This window comes from Astyanax mexicanus, chromosome 3, assembly GCF_023375975.1.
Source record: "Astyanax mexicanus isolate ESR-SI-001 chromosome 3, AstMex3_surface, whole genome shotgun sequence".
NCBI classification, from domain to species: Eukaryota; Metazoa; Chordata; class Actinopteri; order Characiformes; family Acestrorhamphidae; genus Astyanax; species Astyanax mexicanus.
The window spans coordinates 29,517,415-29,535,435 of NC_064410.1; the positions used below are offsets into that span (position 1 = coordinate 29,517,415).

At 37.7% G+C, this 18,021-nt stretch overlaps 1 protein-coding gene across 1 annotated transcript in view; it reads right to left on the reverse strand.

Annotated features, from left to right (window-relative positions):
• The window catches only part of grin2da (glutamate receptor, ionotropic, N-methyl D-aspartate 2D, a), a 213,349-nt gene that overhangs the window by 74,682 nt on the left and 120,646 nt on the right, over positions 1–18,021 (reverse strand). Inside the window, exon 4 of the mRNA XM_049476300.1 lies at positions 15,185–15,513. Coding sequence (XP_049332257.1) covers positions 15,185–15,513 — 329 coding nt within the window. The remainder of the gene's footprint in view (positions 1–15,184; positions 15,514–18,021) is intronic.

The window sequence follows — 18,021 nt, forward strand, 5'->3', positions numbered from 1 at the left end:
TACCAATACACAGCTCTAGAGAAAATGAAGAGACAAGTTCAGGTTCTTAATCAGTTTATCTGATTTTGCTATTTATAGGATTATGTTTGAGTAAAATGAACATTGTTGTTTTATTCTATAAACTACAGACAACATTTCTCCCAAATTCCAAATAAACATTTTGTCATTTAGAGAATTTGTTTGCAGAAAATAAAAAATGGATGAAAAAACTAATAAAGATGCAGAGCTTTCAGACCTCAAATAATGCAAAGAAAACAAGTTCATATTCATAAAGTTTTAAGAGTTCAGAAATCAATATTTGGTGGAATAACCCTGTTTTCATAATCACAGTTTTCATGCATCTTGGCATGTTCTCCTCCACCAGTCTTACACACTGCTTTTGGATAACTTTATGCCACTCCTGGTGCAACAATTCAAGCAGTTCAGCTTGGTTTGATAGCTTGTGATCATCCATCTTCCTCTTGATTATATTTCTGATGTTTTCAATTTGGTAAAATTAAAGAAACTCATCATTTTCAAGTGGTCTCTTATTTTTTTTCTAGTACGGTATTAGCAACAGAAATATAATATTAGAAAAAACTAATTATTACTTGCCCCATTGGCTGAAATAAAATGTAAAATCTGTAAGAAGTGGCATTTTAAAAAAAGGGGACAGTCCAGAATATCATCTTGACACTAAAGTAGGATTCATATGGATAATATAAAATGTACTTAAGTATACTACAGTGTGTGGTTTAAGGACGATATAAAATCTATTTAAGTTATAATGTGCAAACAATAAAAACGTTGCTTATACAACTTATACACTACTGGTGAAAGGTATTAGAATGCCATTTTTGTTGCCATTTAAGTTCTTCAGGTCCAGTGAATAACCTGAATGGTACATCCAGTACAATTCCAAGAGAAAATGAACAAAAAAAGAAAACAAGCCATCTGTTGAGAACTTACAGAAAAAAAGCTTACAGAAAATAAACTGAGCTTTGGAAATGGATGCGGAAAACTGACCAGTTGTCTGTAGTGAAGCAGTATTGGAAAAACACTGTTTTACTGGACTGCAACATTTACACACTTACACAAAGCACTTTCAGACTTACGTAGCTGACCCACATGGCAATGCCTTTAGCTTCAGGATTGTACCAAAGTAGGGTCGTTCTAAAACTTTTGACCAGTAGTGTACGTTAGCTGATGACTTTCTGATTATAACTCGTTGTTGTTTGTTATTAAAAAAAAGTTCTTAAACCTGTCTTGCACTAGTTTGTGTACATTTAATGTCTTTAATCTGGCAACCCGCATGAGCTATCCATCTGGAGAGAAAGAGGCGGGGCTGATAACTCTCTTCAGTGTACTGAAACTGGACCGAGGTAGCCATTCTTCATGCTTGCTGCCATTTAGTGCGTACTGTTCCTTTAAGAAATGGCACTTATCATGAACAGTGGAGGTCAAATTGAGGTCTGGAAGACTGAGAAAACTTCGAGAGAACAGCTCGCAGGATTGCTGGAGGGGCAAATCTAACCCTGAGTCTGATTCTGCAGAAGACCTTCAGGAAGATTTAGCAGACGCTGGACTTGTGGTGCACCTTTCTACCCTGCAGCGACATCTGCACTATTATAATCCTCGTGGAAGAGTTATCAGAAGAAATCCTTTTCCTGAGTCCTTATACCACAGAACTCCAGCGTTAGAATTCTGTTTCAAAATAACATCTAAAGGACCCTGATGAATTTTGAATACAGGTCCTGTGAACGGATGTGATTAAAATACAGCTTTCCGGGCACAGGGAAGGTGTGTGTGTGTGTGTGTGTGTGTGTGGAGAATAAAAAATCAGGGTGCAGAGTCATGAAAAGAACACCACTCCAACTGTTAAGCATGGGGTTGGGTAGATCATGCTTTTGGGCTTGTGTAGTAGTAGCCAGTGGCATAGGGAACATTTCACTGGGAAAATGAAGGATAACAGAAATTAAATAAAAAAAAAACTGAATGCAAACATAACTTCATCAGTAGAAAGATGAAACAAAGATGAAAAGGAGATGAGATACTGCAGGATATTAATATAATAATAATTGCACATTTAAAAAAAACTGCAATGGATATGACGCCAAGATGTCAAAATATACACTAATCCAAAAAAAAAAATAATAATAATAACACCTAGGATTACTTTAAAATTCTGTGTCTTGCCACTGTTGACCTATTAAAAAAGGCTCTTAGAGGCTCAATTGGGTAGTGTACCTCCTGGTGAGAGAAGCTAGCATTATGGGATGTAAACAGAGGTAGCACTGAAGACATGGGTGGAGACCAGGAGAACACAGAGAGGACAGGAAAAACACAGAGACAGACAGGAGAGATACAGAACAGGACGAGAATGTGACATCATTAATAGAAATAGCATTATTTTCTGTGTGTGTGTGAGTTTGTAGGAGTGTTTGGGATGGAGGGCCCACTCAAATTGTAGCCTAGGGGCCCCGATCACCTTAATCCACCACTGCATACAACAGTTGGTCACCCCTAGTAATAATACAAGGGACACCCATAGTGATACCACAAGGATATGTACAGGACATCATCATGTTGGCTCTCACAGCATTTTTCAGCAGGACAATGTTTTTCCACAAACAGCAAGGTTTTCACCAGATTCATCAACACTCAAGTCTTTATGGGAGCAGCTGGGATGCTAACTTCATCAATTTACTGGTTTGCAGGATCTATCACATTGTGGTGTATCAAATTAAAAAGCTTTATCCAGGTTATGCTTCAAAGAAAGAGGAACTCACAGTAATCAGCCAACTTTAGCCAACTTCAATTGTAGATTTTAGCCATATAAAGAAAAAAGTTCCTGATTCTACGCAGAATCTGATAAAAATCCTGATAAAATCCTGGCTGATAAAATCCACCTCCACTCTCCTTTTGGATCTAAAACATCCACAAGTGTTTTCCTCTTCCTTCCTATGAGAAAAGACCACTCAATACACAGTGTGCTTTAAGGAAGCTCTTTCTGAGAAAAGGAAACAGACAAAAAGAACATTTCCATTTTTCCACTAAGACAACGGAAAATGATGTTTTATGGGAAACAGAAGGCAGTATGTACAAACACAAAGTGAGGTAAGTGTCTACAAACCTTGTCTTTAACTATTAATCAAGCATAGATACAGAACTGTGTTTAAGCAAAGACATATTATATTAAAATCCTGTAATATTACTCAACAAGCTCAGTCCCCACAAGCTCAGCTTATACAGAAATATATACTAAGTTTACTATGAGTTTTAAGGATGGTGCCACGTCTGGTGCTGTTAGCTCCTCTGTCCCTTCCACACCAAGCTCTAACAGAGGTTCTCAGGTCAACAACTACACTACCCAGAATGCACCACCCCCTGACATCACGCACTCACCTGATCACGTGACACCTCACCTGCTTCCTCCAGGAAGTCCCGAATACTGATTACTGGCACTATAAAGGTGCACGCCAGACAAACACCCACGCCGCGTATTGTAGGTTCTCCTCCTTACAAAGCGTTCTATATCTCTTGTCTCAGTGTATCTTGTGTATGACCTTGCTTTTGTTTTCTCGATGCCGATTATTGCCTTTGCCTCTGATACTGGATTGTTTGTGTATTACCTGGACTGTGTTTTCACTACTGCCTCTTGGATTACCTCTGACATTGGATCTCTTGTGTATGAACTCTGGACTGTTTCTCGTTTATGGTATGGTTTTGCCTTCATTGCTCTGTTTACTGGTGATTACCCATTGTTTCTGTATCGACTACGTTTACATCTGTTTATTTTATAATAAACATATATTTTTATCAGTATCTGCACGTGTCTGCAATTCTGTACCATCCATGACAGATGGTTCAAGCACAAATTCCACTTCCTGACTGTAGCAAAAGGTATCAATTCTTACATAACGATGATTTAAAATAAATATTTATCGTATTTCTCCCACTAAAATCCTTTTAAAATAATTTTTCCCAAAATTGTCAGTGTGTCTTATGTATGAATTTTACCAGTCAGGTTGTAAGAAGCAGCAAAGACAATCTGCAGAAGTATAGAGTTATGCAGGAGTTTCCGTTTAGTTCTCCAGCAGTATTAGCATTAGCTTCTACACTCTAAAAAAACAGAGGGACAATATGAGTACTTTTTTGTACTTAAAGGTACATTTTTATAATTGTACCCTCAATGGTATAATATTGGTCTTTACAGGGTCAATACAAGTCATTTCTAACAGCAATAAGTACAGATTTGTACCGTTTAATCAGCCAAAAAGTACATTCATTATTCTGTATCACTGTACCAATAAACAATATATATTTTAATTATACATGTTACATTTGAAAGCCAGAAGATTTGAGATCATCAAGTTCTTGACACATATTCAGTTGATGATAATGTTTATAATCTTTATAATCTTTACTGGCACAAAAACATGGGTACAAAAAAGGACTTTCACTGGAAGGTAATTTTTTGTACCTTAATATAAGATACAGCCCCAGCGACAAGCTTTATACCCTTTTAGGTACAAATCTGTACTTACTTTTCTTAGTGTGTAACCACGAGATTTACTTGTTTTTGAATGTAACTTAACTTAGCTTTACATGCTGAATTTAGAAGTAAAACACGGCGACACCCCTGTTCCTACTACTAGTTACTAGTGTCACATAAAATGTGCCTTATAATCCGGTGATAATGCTCCTTATAATTCGATGTGCCTTATAGTGCGAAAAATATGGTAATATAAAAAAAACATAAAATAGCTGATTGCATTGTTCTTAGAAAGAACTTTGATGTTGTTCATGATATTGTGTTTCCTTGGCAAGCTACATGAACGGGATTCGAAACGGCGATCATAGTGGCAACTCTTAGCCTGCAGGACCACTCGGAGCCCCTCAGTCAGGTTTATAAGGTAGAGTCACCTAGAATGGCTTTTAGTTAACAGCTGCGCTGAACTCATCAAGAGTTAATTACTTGAATTTCCATATTTTGACAAGAACTACTCAATTAAGTAAAGAAAAAAATACTTTAAGAAATGAAGGTCAGTTAATCTGAAAAATTATAAGAACTTTGAAAGTATCCTTAAGTACATTTGCAAAAAACATCAAAAACATTATGATAATCGCGTGGCTCTCATCAGTGCCGAGCTAGGAAAGGAAGATCAAGAGTTTCCTCTGTTGCACAAGTTGATCAGAGTATTTTAGTTTGTTTAACACTTTTAGGTTACTGATTGATTCCTTATGTGTTCCTTTATAGTTGAGTATTAATTTACAATGTAGGAAAAAAAAGAAATGAAAAAGCAACTCTAAGTTGTTACTGTAGACTCAAGTCCTACTAATAATAAAACTATACAGAGGCTAATCAGGCATGTTAGCATTCTGCCAGCATGTTGCTGTAAGTGACAGCGCTGCTCGGCTGCTAGTTTGGGAAACGGGAAGGAGGAAGGGTGTGGGGGGGTGGTCTTGCTTTTTAGGAGAAGATCTACTACGTTTGCGTGTGTGATGACATGTCTGGGATGGTTAGGGAGATTTGTGCTCTGCTGGTGACAGGCTGCGATATTTCCCAGTGCACTCTGCCACCATAACCAATTATCCTATTTACATGCAAAACGACACTGAATACGCCGCCTCTGTAGAGACGCCCGCAGGGGGAGACGAGAGCGGAGGAGAAACAGAGGGATGAGATGGAGCTCGGAACTGACAAAAGTGGAGAGCACGAAGGAGGCAGGGGGCCAGGAGAGAGAAAGAGAGAGAGAGAAAGAGAGAGAGATAGATCAAAGATGAGACAGCAGTGTCGACACGCAGGGAGAGCAGGGGAGGAAGCCAGGGTGGCGGGAGAGGATGAAGGAATGCAGTGATTAAAAGAGAGATGAAGAGGAAGATAAAGGAAGAAAAAGGGAGAAGCAAGGGATGATGAAGGGCAGGCAGAAAGAATGCGGGAAGAGAACGAACACAAGCGACAAACAAAAACGGGAATTAACCACACGTGCAACTCCAGCAGAGATAGAGAGAGACAGAGAGAGAGAGAGAGAGAGAGAGAGAGAGAAAGAGAGAGAGCGAAGGGTAAAGAACAGCAGCAATCAGGCTAGAAAAGATGCAAGTGATTCTGCAGGTGAGCATTAATCACACTCCATTACCTTAAGCAGTGACAAAAAGTCAGCAGTAGGGGGCAACAAGTCAGTAGCATTAGCCTCATTCCGCTGCTTTAGTGCGTCTAAATAGCTCACGCACAGACTCTGCCCTTTAAGGCTGCCTGTGTTTAAGGAAAGCATTTGGCTGCTAGAAAAAAAAACTCAGAGTTCTAAAAATACCCACCTTACCATGCCAATTATTACTGACTAGCATCCTGTCTGGAGAACAAGATTCCAGGAACAGGTATAAAGACATGATGTTTCCAGAACGTGGATGCTTCTTTGATTAAATATTCGAAAAATATCTGCACTGTAAAAAGCTTTCGACACATGCCCCCTCGCACTCTCCCTCGCGCTCCCCCTCAGGCAGCAGCAGCCTGTCACTCACACAGACACAGAGACAGCGCTGTGTATCTACCTCTTGTGCCAAGAATTTAAAACATTGAAATGTGCAATGTGACTATTGCGCATGCAGACGTTGCAATAATGATGCTTAAATGATATATGACGCAGCCCTAGTCTCTGTCATTGTTACATGCTGCTACTGCACTATGTAATTCTAGTGAAGCTGCATAAGATCTCTTTAAGGAAGGGATTTAAGGAAAGCATTTGGTTGCTTGAAAAAAGTCCCAGCATTCTTAAAATGCCAATGCCAATTATTACTGACTAGCATCCTGTCTGGAGAACAAGATTCCAGGAACTGGTATAAAGGCACAATGTTTCCAGAACATTGATGCTTTTTTGATTTTTAATTTACAATGGTGTATTCTGAAAAGCTTTTGCAGATTTACAACTAACTTCTTTCTGTCTAGAGATGCCACAAGGCCGGTGCTATTACCAGATCATTCCTGTACATTTTGTAGCATTTTTCACAAGCATTCTGATGGTACAATGACTGGAACAGAGTAAACAGTGTCTCTGTTATTGTCACTCCAGGCTCTGAATGCTGCTACTGAACTATGTAACTCTAGTGGAGCTGCTCAAGACCTCTCACGACCATTTGTAGGTCTGGAGCAAAATATTAGAAAAAAGGCCCAGCAATCTAGTATCCTGTTAGTCAAACAGTTTTGTCTGTAGCAATTTTAGCTTAAAATAACAGTCATTTAGAAAATAATTTCTAGTATATACAGCTCTAGGAAAAAAAATAAGAGACAACTTAAAATTATGAGATCCTTTATTTTTACCAAATTAAAAACCTCTGGAATAATATTTTTGCACAAAGTTATCCAAAAGCAGTGTATAAGACTGGTGGAGGAGAACATGCCAAGATGCATGAAAACCAGGGTCTTGATGCCTGAACTCTTATAACTGTATGAATATGAACTTGCATTATTTGAGGTCTGAAAGCTCTGCCTTTTTTGTTATTTCATCAATTTCTCATTTTCTGCAAATAAATATTCTAAATGACATTTTTTATTTGGAATTTGGGAGAAATGTTGTCTGTATTTTATAGAATAAAAGCCACAATCTTCATTTACTCAAACATAAACCAATAAAAAAACAGCATCCTGTCTGTTTTGCGTGTAGCAATTTTAGCTTAAAAAAAAACAATGCCAAGTCCTTTAAATTGTACACTACTATGTAATATATAGAATAGTGTCTCTATGATTGCCAGCCCAGGCTCAGAACTCTATTACTGCACTATGTAACTCTTGAGGAGCTGCATAAGACCTCTCAAAACCACTTGCTGGATCGAAGCTAAGCATTGGATGCTAGAAAAAAAAGCCCAGCATTCTGAAAATACCCTCCTTACCATGCCAATTATTACTGACTAGCATTCTGTCTGTCATTTTCGCATGTACCAATTTCATGTTCAGGCTTAGAACGCTGTTACTGCACTATGTAACTCTAGTGGAGCTGGATAAGACACTGCTCAAGATGCCTCCTCAAAGAATGTGTTTGATGTCTTTAGAACTTCCTTTGATTACAATGATGTTTTCAAGTGACTGTTTTACAGTTTATTCCCTTTGCTGTGATTCTTTTCAGAGATATCATAAAGCTGACTAATATTGCATCTCTTCTGATACTGATATTGAAGTCTATAAGCAACCTTATATACAGTCATATTTTTACCTTACCTATGTTAAGATAATTTAGTTTGTTCACTGACTTGCAGTAGGGAGAACACTGTCTGGAATGTCAGCTAAAGCAATATGTGATTCTAGTGAAGCTGGACAAGATTTTTTAAGACCATTATACAGTAAAAACTGTATAACGATAGGTGTCCACTAGCACTTAAGCCTTGATGCATCCTATTCATTTCAATGGAGAGATCTGCTGCATGAATGATGGGTTGCATTGCATCAAATGTAATCTTGCTGTATGGAGAAAAGGTTCAGAAGAGAAGGCTGGTACATTACACATGTAGAAGTATTACACAGAGAACATGTGCATTTCAAACAAGCAAGAATAGCTAAAAATAGCAGAATATGGACTGCCACAAATATAAATTAGAATAAGCTTGATTAAAATTTTTGAATCTTAAAATTAAGAGATCTGGCACTGCGAGATGCGTCAAGGAAAAGTACTAGTAGACTCATGACGCACCACTACGTAACCACATTCGTAGTAAGAAAATATATATAGGTATATGTTTGAGTAAAATGAACATTGTGGTATTATTCTATAAGCCACTATAAGTTTTATTCTATAAGTTCAGACATATTAATAATATTTGGTGGAATAACACTGGATTTTAGTCACAGCTTTCATGCATCTTGGCATGTTCTCCTCCACCAGTCTTTCACACTGCTTTTGGGTGACCTTATTCCACTCCTAGCGCAAAAAATCAAGCAGTTCAGCTTTGTTTGATGGCTTGTGATCATCCAACTCACGTCTTGCATTATAACATTCAGAGTTTTTTTTTAATAGTTTGGAGACCGATCGTTAACTTATTTGAATATCAGTCAGCAACCACAGGATGGCATCAAGAGAACTATAAAAAGAATGACAAATGGCAGCTGAGGTGAAATAGATGGAAAGAACAGTTCAAAACAACCTCTTAGAGGCAGGACTCACTAGAAAAAGGACCTTCTTCAATGAGAAGCGAAGAAGAGCCAGGCTGAAGTTTGCGAAAAGATACCAAACATATACCTATAAATAGTTAAATCAGAGAATCTGGTTCTTTTCAAGCGGTCTCTTAATATTACTCTACTTCCAATTGTCGACATGTTTTATATCTGTACATGTGTGATTTTTTATTTACAGTAGTCTTAAATTAAAAAAACGATGTCATGCCAATTATTGATGGCTTGCCAAGTCCTGTCTGACTGCTGAACAACTTAAACGAGTACAAAGAAACGAGTAAGTGGAAATTTCAGCTTTTCTGGACCATTACTCTTAGAGAAAACAGCATGTCTGCTGACTCATTAGATTAGAAGTTTTAACACCAGTTAGAGTTCAAGTTAGTTCAGAGTTTAAAATGGAAAGCTCCTCATGGACCAGGCTTATCACTCACTCACTTAGCAGGCTGAAGTTTCTTCATTAGGAACCCTCAAGCGCGAGGTTTCCAAATAGATTTTGGTGCTGTGCATCAGTAATACTGCGTGAACTTGTTTTACTTTGTTCTGTTTAGCACTTTTGAGCAATTATATGATATTGAAGTATTGTTAAACAGTTAAAATGGAAACTTAATTGATGCACTTCATTTAAAAAGAGCATCTAAAAGAATATCATAAGAATATACAGCAGCTGTTATGCTAGGACTGCACATACAACAAAATGAAGGTTTTAAAGTGGCCTAGTCAAAGTCTGATTGAGATGCTCGAAAACCCTCCAATGCATCTGAATTAAAACAATTTTGTAAAGAAGAGTGAGCCAGACTCATTGCAAGTTATTGGTAAAGCTTTATTGCAGTTGTTGACACCAAATGTGGCACAACCAAATTTTTAGGTTTAGGGGTTTATAAACCTAATAATTTTTTTTTTCATACAGTACTACAGGATAGTTTTTTCCCTTTAATAAATAAAAAGATCATTTAAAAAGTGCTTTTTATACTTGTTAAGGTTGTCTTCGTCTAGTTTTAAAGTTTGTTTGATAATTAAAAAAAAATCTCTATATGCAACAAAACAGAAATAACAGAAATCTTTAGGGAGGAAAACCTTTTTCACACCAGTGTATGTTGCTAAACTTTAGTGCTCCACTGCTAGGTTATATACAGTATCTGGATTAGGTTCTTCAAGTGTCGTCCCCATTCTTATGAGGAGGATTTTACACTCAAAACAAGAGGCAGGGGTACAAAAGAGAAATGGGATTGGGCATTGGTCTTGAACCAGATATGACTACTAATCAAATTTGGTCTGTGTGATCTTCACTACAACCCTACTAGCCACTACCTGAAGGTGGGAACCCCTTAATCTGTGGAACCCCTCAATTCCTTTCCTTCAGAAAATGCCCTTTTTTGTATTTATTTTGCTGTGTTTAGTGTAGGCATTTGTCTGATACACAAAGCACGTTCAGTACAGTGTACACTGAAGACATTCAGGTTGTTGTGCCCATAATTGATGACAACAAGTGTAAAGACTTACAGTGCAAACTGCTCAGTGTGTCTGGAGCCTCCCTTTGATTAGCTCAGCGTTTTCCGGCGACGCGTTACAGTGACGGGCCTTTAAAACCAGTTAAGCAGATTTACGATTCTTTCAGTTTAGGACTGACTGACAATGAAAGCTCCCCGCCATTAAAAGACGAGTCGACGCTTATTTTCTTTCAAAGAGCGACTGATTTACCAGAAGTATGACTGACAAGCAGGGGGATCAGCAATTCCCCCCAGTATTGGCTGTCAAATGCAAATCAAATGCAGGTGGAATTGTTGGTGTGAGACAAAGCGAGGGAAGAGGAGGACTGTGAAAGAGAGACTCCTTTAAAAACCTGTGCTACCAAAGGGGGTTCCAACCTGATGGAAGAAAGCCACAATGACATCCTTTGAAATCCATCCATCTGGTGCAGCACGTGTGCAGTTTAGAGCACCACTCAAAACACTGTTTAATAAGATTTCAAAGCAGTAAAATAGCAGACACTTCACTATTTCTATCACTATTTACTTCAATATTATTCAATAATGTTTGGAGAAACATGTGGTCCCCTATTTTTGTCCGCCCCCTATTTTCGGCCAGTTCCGTTTAGGAAATTCAAAACACGTCACTTCCCACCTTAGATGGACACTTAAGCTTTATTCTTACAAAAAAAATCCCGTCATAAAACATTATTTTAGTATCACTAACAATGTTGTAAATCGGCGCGTGAAAAACTGTATGGAGCGCACATGTCTCTTCCGTAGCACAGCGGCTATTGTTCTCAAATTTTTTATGTTGTACACTACTTAGGGAGCCTAATTCTAAGTGAACAAGGTTCACTTAGAAGAATTGAGGATGCACACACAGAATAAATGCGATGCCATTATACACCACTGGGGGGCGCTGGATCCCATAGAGGAACAGTGCAGAAATGCCATGTCTCCAACAGGCTCTTTTCACATGGCCCCCATTTTTTTTTACTGAAGTTAAAGTGAGGCTGTGATGGAAGGAAGTAGATGTGAGTTTACACTCAGCAATGGTGTGGATCACATATCTTCAGCTGTTACCACGTTTTACCATGAACGATCTAGAAAAATGGGCTGAAGAGGGATGTTTATTACCAAGAGCAGTTTTGTTAAAATGATACAGCAACTGCATAGAGAGATACATTGAAGGAGTGTTAAGGTTTTAGCGAAACTTTAGCTAACCTCGCTAATGCTAGCTAGCTAGCTAGCTGGCGCTAGTCTAATTTTCCAAGCCTGGTGAACAGTGCTGCTAATGCTGCTAGCCCGACTCTCCAAGCCTGCTGAACAGTATGTAACTATATAAATATATTATTCTGGAAAACTTAGTTCTTTAAACATTTTTCTAAAGCATTAGCAGCACTGTTCAATGGGCTTGGAGACTCAGGCTAGCACCAGCTAGCTAGCTAGCATAAGCGAGGTTAGCTAATGTTTGGCTAAAACCTTAACAGTCCTTCGATATTAGTAATGTACCCCTCTATGCAGTTGCTGTATCCTTTTAATAAAACTGCTCGTTGTAATAATCATCCCTCTTCAGCCCATTTTTCTCTTTAAATTGTTATTATTAAAATAAAAGCTTAAGTGTATATATTTTCCAGTTAATATAGAGTATTTTAAGCTGAATGTAAGGTGGGGGCACTGAAGTAAACAAAACTTTAATTCTTAAAATAAAAACTGGACTTTAATCTACACAGATTTCTCTCCTGAAAACTGTTTATTTGGGTAAAGCTCTTATATTGATTTACAGTTCGCTTAGATTTCCACACTTTTGACTGAAAAAAGGCAGAAAATAGATGCCACCACGCTATATCTGACCCATCACATTCCAATGCACAGAACAAACAATACATCAAGCATCAATTATAATATTTATTATTATCAGCATGATGAGCTATTTTATGAGCTGTTTTCAGTAAGCTTCTTCCAGAACAATCAGTTTTTTTTTGTAAGCTAACAAATAGTAAATGCTAGGCTTTTCAGGGATGATGGAGATGCTGCAACCCTGAAACGCTCCACGCCGCTCACGGCCGATCAATACGTAGCTTCTGCGTGATAAATATTGTATGGAGCAGAAGTTCTGCTTCTGCCCGATCCGTTCATTCTGAATAGGCTTTATTTTCATTCCATTATTCATCCACAAGCTGATTTTGATTTTCTTTCACGGCTGACCTAGTTTATTTGGAATTTAAGTAGGCTAATATCAGTCGGTTTACATGTAATTTAGCGGTGCGAGGGGGGAAAAAGGAAAAGAAATGTCCCGAATCCTTTTAATAGTTGCCTCACACTTTCAGTCTGAAGCCTCGGGGCTCGTGATGCGCGGAGAGAGAGATACCATTACAGTCGAGCTCATGAGGAATCTAATATACTGTATCTTATTCAAGAATCACTGGATCTGTGCCAGAGGTTCTCGGTCCCAGGTTTGGGAGGGAACATTGCACTGCACGCTGACTAACCCCATCCGCTAATGATCAAGCCCTTAATTAATTCAATCTCTGATTTGAAGTATGTGTGTGTGTGTGTGTGTGTGTGTGTGCGCACACTATGCATTAACATTAAATTGAAGTTAAAAGTTCTCTGTCTTATTCATAATGTGTGCTAATTTCTATACTTCTTTACAAATTATCATTATTATAGAGAATGATGCGTTTTTGGTATTGCTTTATGTTTTCATTAATATATTCAATGTTTGCAATGAAAATGTATTTATTTATTATTTATTATGATATTGTTACAATGTTTTCATGCTCTATTTCACACTGACATGCCAAAAGTCTCAGAATAGAAGTCTGTAAACTGATCATGAAGTGTTACCTAAGTTGACGGCTTGGGAACGCCCAAATCTGATGTGTTTTCTTGTGAGTGAGGTTGATTGATCACACTGGCGAGTTTGCTCACAGCAAGGCTCCATGAATTAGTTTGGGTTCTGACGTTATGAGGGCATTTAAAGTTCCTCAGTCCACCATGTCATGTGTGTACTGTCATAAGAAATATGTCATAGAAGGTATAATCACTCACAGTGGAAAGTGCTCTTTGATGGTACATTATTACATAACTGGGAGAACAGCACCTCTGTCATTGTGTTTCTAAGTCTGGAACACTGCTACTGCACTGTGTAACTCTGATGGAGCTGAACTCAACCTGTTAAAAACAGTCATATTCCTCCTTCAGCTTGTCAAAAAAAATGCATGTGTTCATTAGAACAGCTCAGAGTATGATTTGTATTCATGACAGTGGTGTAAAAGTGAATTACAATCCCCAACTGCAGGGGAAGCCTGGGAGCAAAACAAAAAAAAAACATTTCTAAACAATACTACTTTTTAGCTAATTATTCCTATAAATAAACCTATGCGTGTCAATAATGTTTTGAAATAGTGTGAAGGTTCTATAGTAAAGAAGAATGGCCTCTAAATATCCCTAAAACCTGTATTGTATATAAGGTTTGCTTAAACTTTTGTTAAGAAACTTTTGTGCTTCTACACACTCACAAATGTCTTTTCTGATGTGATGTCACAAATGCTTTCTATGCCATTACTCATAAAACTCTCTGCAGCATTGTTTTTCTTTACGAATAGAAAATATCAGATCCATTTCATACTCTACATCATATTGCAAGTCATAGTGTATTTTCTGTGTGCCAAATTATATTATAGTATTTTAATCCATCAGTCAACATGTTTATTTCACATTACTATCCTTCAGCTTGTCACAAAATGCATGTGTTCATTAGGTATGTATTTATGACAGTGGTGTAAAAATAAATTACAATTCCCACCTACATTTTGAACCCAGGAGAAAAATACTAATTGATAAATAACACTGCTTTTAAAATGTTCTTTAGCAAAACCTTTCTGTAAGCAGAATAGGCTAATTGTTCTTAAAACCTGTGTAGTATATAAAAGTTGTTTAAACTTACTCACAAATGTCTTTTTAGACATGGTGTCAAAAATTCCTTATGTGCCATTACTTACATAACCTTCTACAACATTGTTCTTCTTTATGAACGGAATATTAGAACCATTTCTTATTTTTTTCTACATTTAACACTGGTTGCTGTTTCTTACCCTGAGGGAATGCATGTTTTCAGGGCTATAAAGACCAGGAACTCTATGACTTGGGCATGTGCGAAAATGAATGAAAGTGAATTTGAGGAACGAGAAATAAAATATTAGCAACTAGATGAGTTTGGGTCAGTACAGCTGTGGATTAGAACTTGGGAAAGTATGGGCATTTTGGTAGCTGATATAAAAATCGGTATAGAGTGGTACTGGGTGAAAATATAAGTTTTTTACGCTTTATAAAAGGTAAATGCCTTCTATGCCACTACTCTTACTCATAAAAAAAACCCTGCAGCATTGTTTTTCTTCATGAATGGAACCTATTAGAACAATTTCATTTCATTTTTCTACATTAAACATATTTGTTGCATATTAAAAACCGTGTCTAACCACTTGAATAACGATTCCAAGCTTGATATCCCAGCGCTGGTGGATAACAAGGAAATGGAAATGTCTCCTTGTGCCACTTTATCCATATTTACCTGATCCTGTCTGGCACCCTCTGCGTCTGGTTGCCATCTGTCATGCAGTTTCCAGCAAAGCTTGTCCCTCGGGCCCCGCCGTACTCCCTGCGTAAGGCCATGGCTCCATGCGTCAGCACCGACACCCCCTTAGCGATGCGCCGGCGCGGCTCGTCTCTCCATCCCTGCGGCCTCACGGTAAACAGAGCCTTAGGCAGACCTTCTACTCCAAGTCCCGACAGAGCCGGCCCCACGGCAAACCACATGTGTGAGGGCGTGGCCTGCCCTGACAGCCACGCCGCCTTAAAAATAAGCTCCGCCTCCTCGTGAGAGCAGTACAGGAGTCGCACCTACAACAGCAAAACAAACAAAAAAACATTAACACAACAGATTAAAGCTGTTATATGAGTGTAAAATGCAAACTCAAAAGTCTAGACTTTAATGATAAAAATGAGAATTCAATAAATATATGAATAAATATAAATGTAAGTGGTTCCCACTGGTTGTTATTGTTTGTTATAGTGTTCGTAGGTTATTGCTTAATTAACTGTTTCTATGTTAAACAGTGGCGGAAAAACATATTTTTCCCCCTACAGATTTCTTTACTTTTTGCTTTTTTGTCATACCAATATTTTCCCGATTACCAAACAAACTTTAATATCAGACACCTGAGATAAATATAAAAAAACACTTTTTAACCCTCCTGTTATGTTCATTTGTAAGGAACAGCAAGGCTGTTCTGGGGTTAATTAAATCCAAAAAGATCCTTACAAGCAGTGTAAATATTTTTTTACTAACTCCATTACTAATTATTCTATCAATATTTAGTGCAATGGTTCAATTAGGATAATTTACTCGTTTTTTCATACAAAAATACATGTTCCAACTTTTTAAATGTTTAATTACTTTATTACTTTTAAAAGACCAACATCTAAAATGATAGTTTTACATAACATTGAAATTTTGTTTTAGTTTCAGTTTTTGCAGGGGGTGGTTGCAAATATTTGAGATGAACCATTTTCATATTATATGTTGATGTATATGTACATTTATTAAGGCAAGCACAAACAATACTTTTAACTATTTTTCCTAGATCTTCAAACATTAAAATGGGTCAAACTGACCCGTAACATAACAGGAGGATTAAATAATAAAAAAAAAAATTAAAATAAATTACATAAAAACTATCCAAATCAATCTAGACCTGTTTGAAAAATGATTTGCCCCTAAACCCATTAACGTTTTTGTGCCACCCTTGGCAGCAACAACTGCAATCAAGCTTTACCCATAACTGGCAACGAGTCTTTCACATCTCTGTGGAGGAATTCTGGCCCACTCTTCATTCTTTACAGAATTGTTTTAATGCAGACACATTGGAGGGTTTTCCAGCATGAACATCCTGTTTAAGATCATCCACAGCATCTCAATCAGACTCTGTCTAGACCAGTTCAAAAACTTCATTTAGTTTGTTTTAAGCCATTCAGAGGTGAACTTGCTTGTGTGCTTTGGATCATTGTCCTGCTGCAGAACCCAAGTAAACCTGAGTCCTTCAGGATTGTCTGGTAAACAGCAGAACATTGACTGAAGGTCAGTCATGGTTTGGAGAGTCATGTCTTCTGCTGGTGTTGGTCCACTGTGTTCTATCAAGTCTAAAGTCAGTGCAGTGTTTTCCCAGAAAAATTTACAGCAATTCATGCTTCCCTCTGCTAACAACCTTTACGGAGATGCGGATTTCATTTTCCAGCAGCTCCGAGCGCCGCCATCATGTCTATGTTATTTTCAATACAGTAATTGCTGAAAATAACACTTTAAAAAGTGCACAAGAAGTTTTTTGTGCACTTTTTTAAGTTATTAATGCCTTTTAAACGTCAGGGCTCTCCGGATTCTAGCAAGGAGGTGTGGAGCTACTTTGAGCCTGAATAACAGTGGAAAAAGCAATTTATCGGGGCATGAATACCACAATAAATGAAACATTTGTCAGGTAAGCATTACTAAAGATTTTTCTTTCAAATTACTACTAATACTATTAAGTAAATAATAAATTCCATGGGAGAATGTGGCGCTATATTGTTGTAGAAAAATTTACTTAGATACACTGAGTAAAATTGAATTGAGTAAACGTGTTGCAAAGTAACATTTACTGAAAAATTTGTAGTTAAATACACTAAGAATTATGAGTACATATTATTGAATACAGGGGTTGGACAATGAAACTGAAACACCTGGTTTTAGACCACAATAATTTATTGTCCCCACGGACAGTTCTGGTGGAAACAGGTGCACATTGAATTCTGCCGTGATTTGGGCAGCTGTCTTTTTATGTTTTTTGAATACAATCTGGGTTAGCACCCCAACATCCCTTTCAGACAGCTTCCTCTTACAGCGTCCACAGTTAATCCTGTTGGATGTGGTTGGTCCTTCTTGGTGATATGCTGACATTACCCTGGATACTGTGGCTCTTAACACATCACAAAGACTTGCTGTCTTGGTCACAGATGTGCCAGCAAGACGTGCACCAACAATTTGTCCTTTTTTGAACTCTGGTATGTCACCCATAATGTTGTGTGCATTGCAATATTTCGAGCGAAACTGTGCTCTTACCCTGCTAATTGAACCTTCACACTCTGCTCTTACTGGTGCAATGTGCAATTAATGAAGATTGGCCACCAGGCTGCTCCAATTTAGCCATGAAACCTCCCACACTAAAATGACAGGTGTTTCAGTTTCATTGTCCAACCCCTGTATAAGCTCTGTTAAATTTACTTGCTGTTTTAATGTGGAAAAACTTTCCTACGTTTTTTTAAGTAAATCCTACTCCACATTTCTTTCAGTGTACAGACTAGCTTTTCTTCTATAGT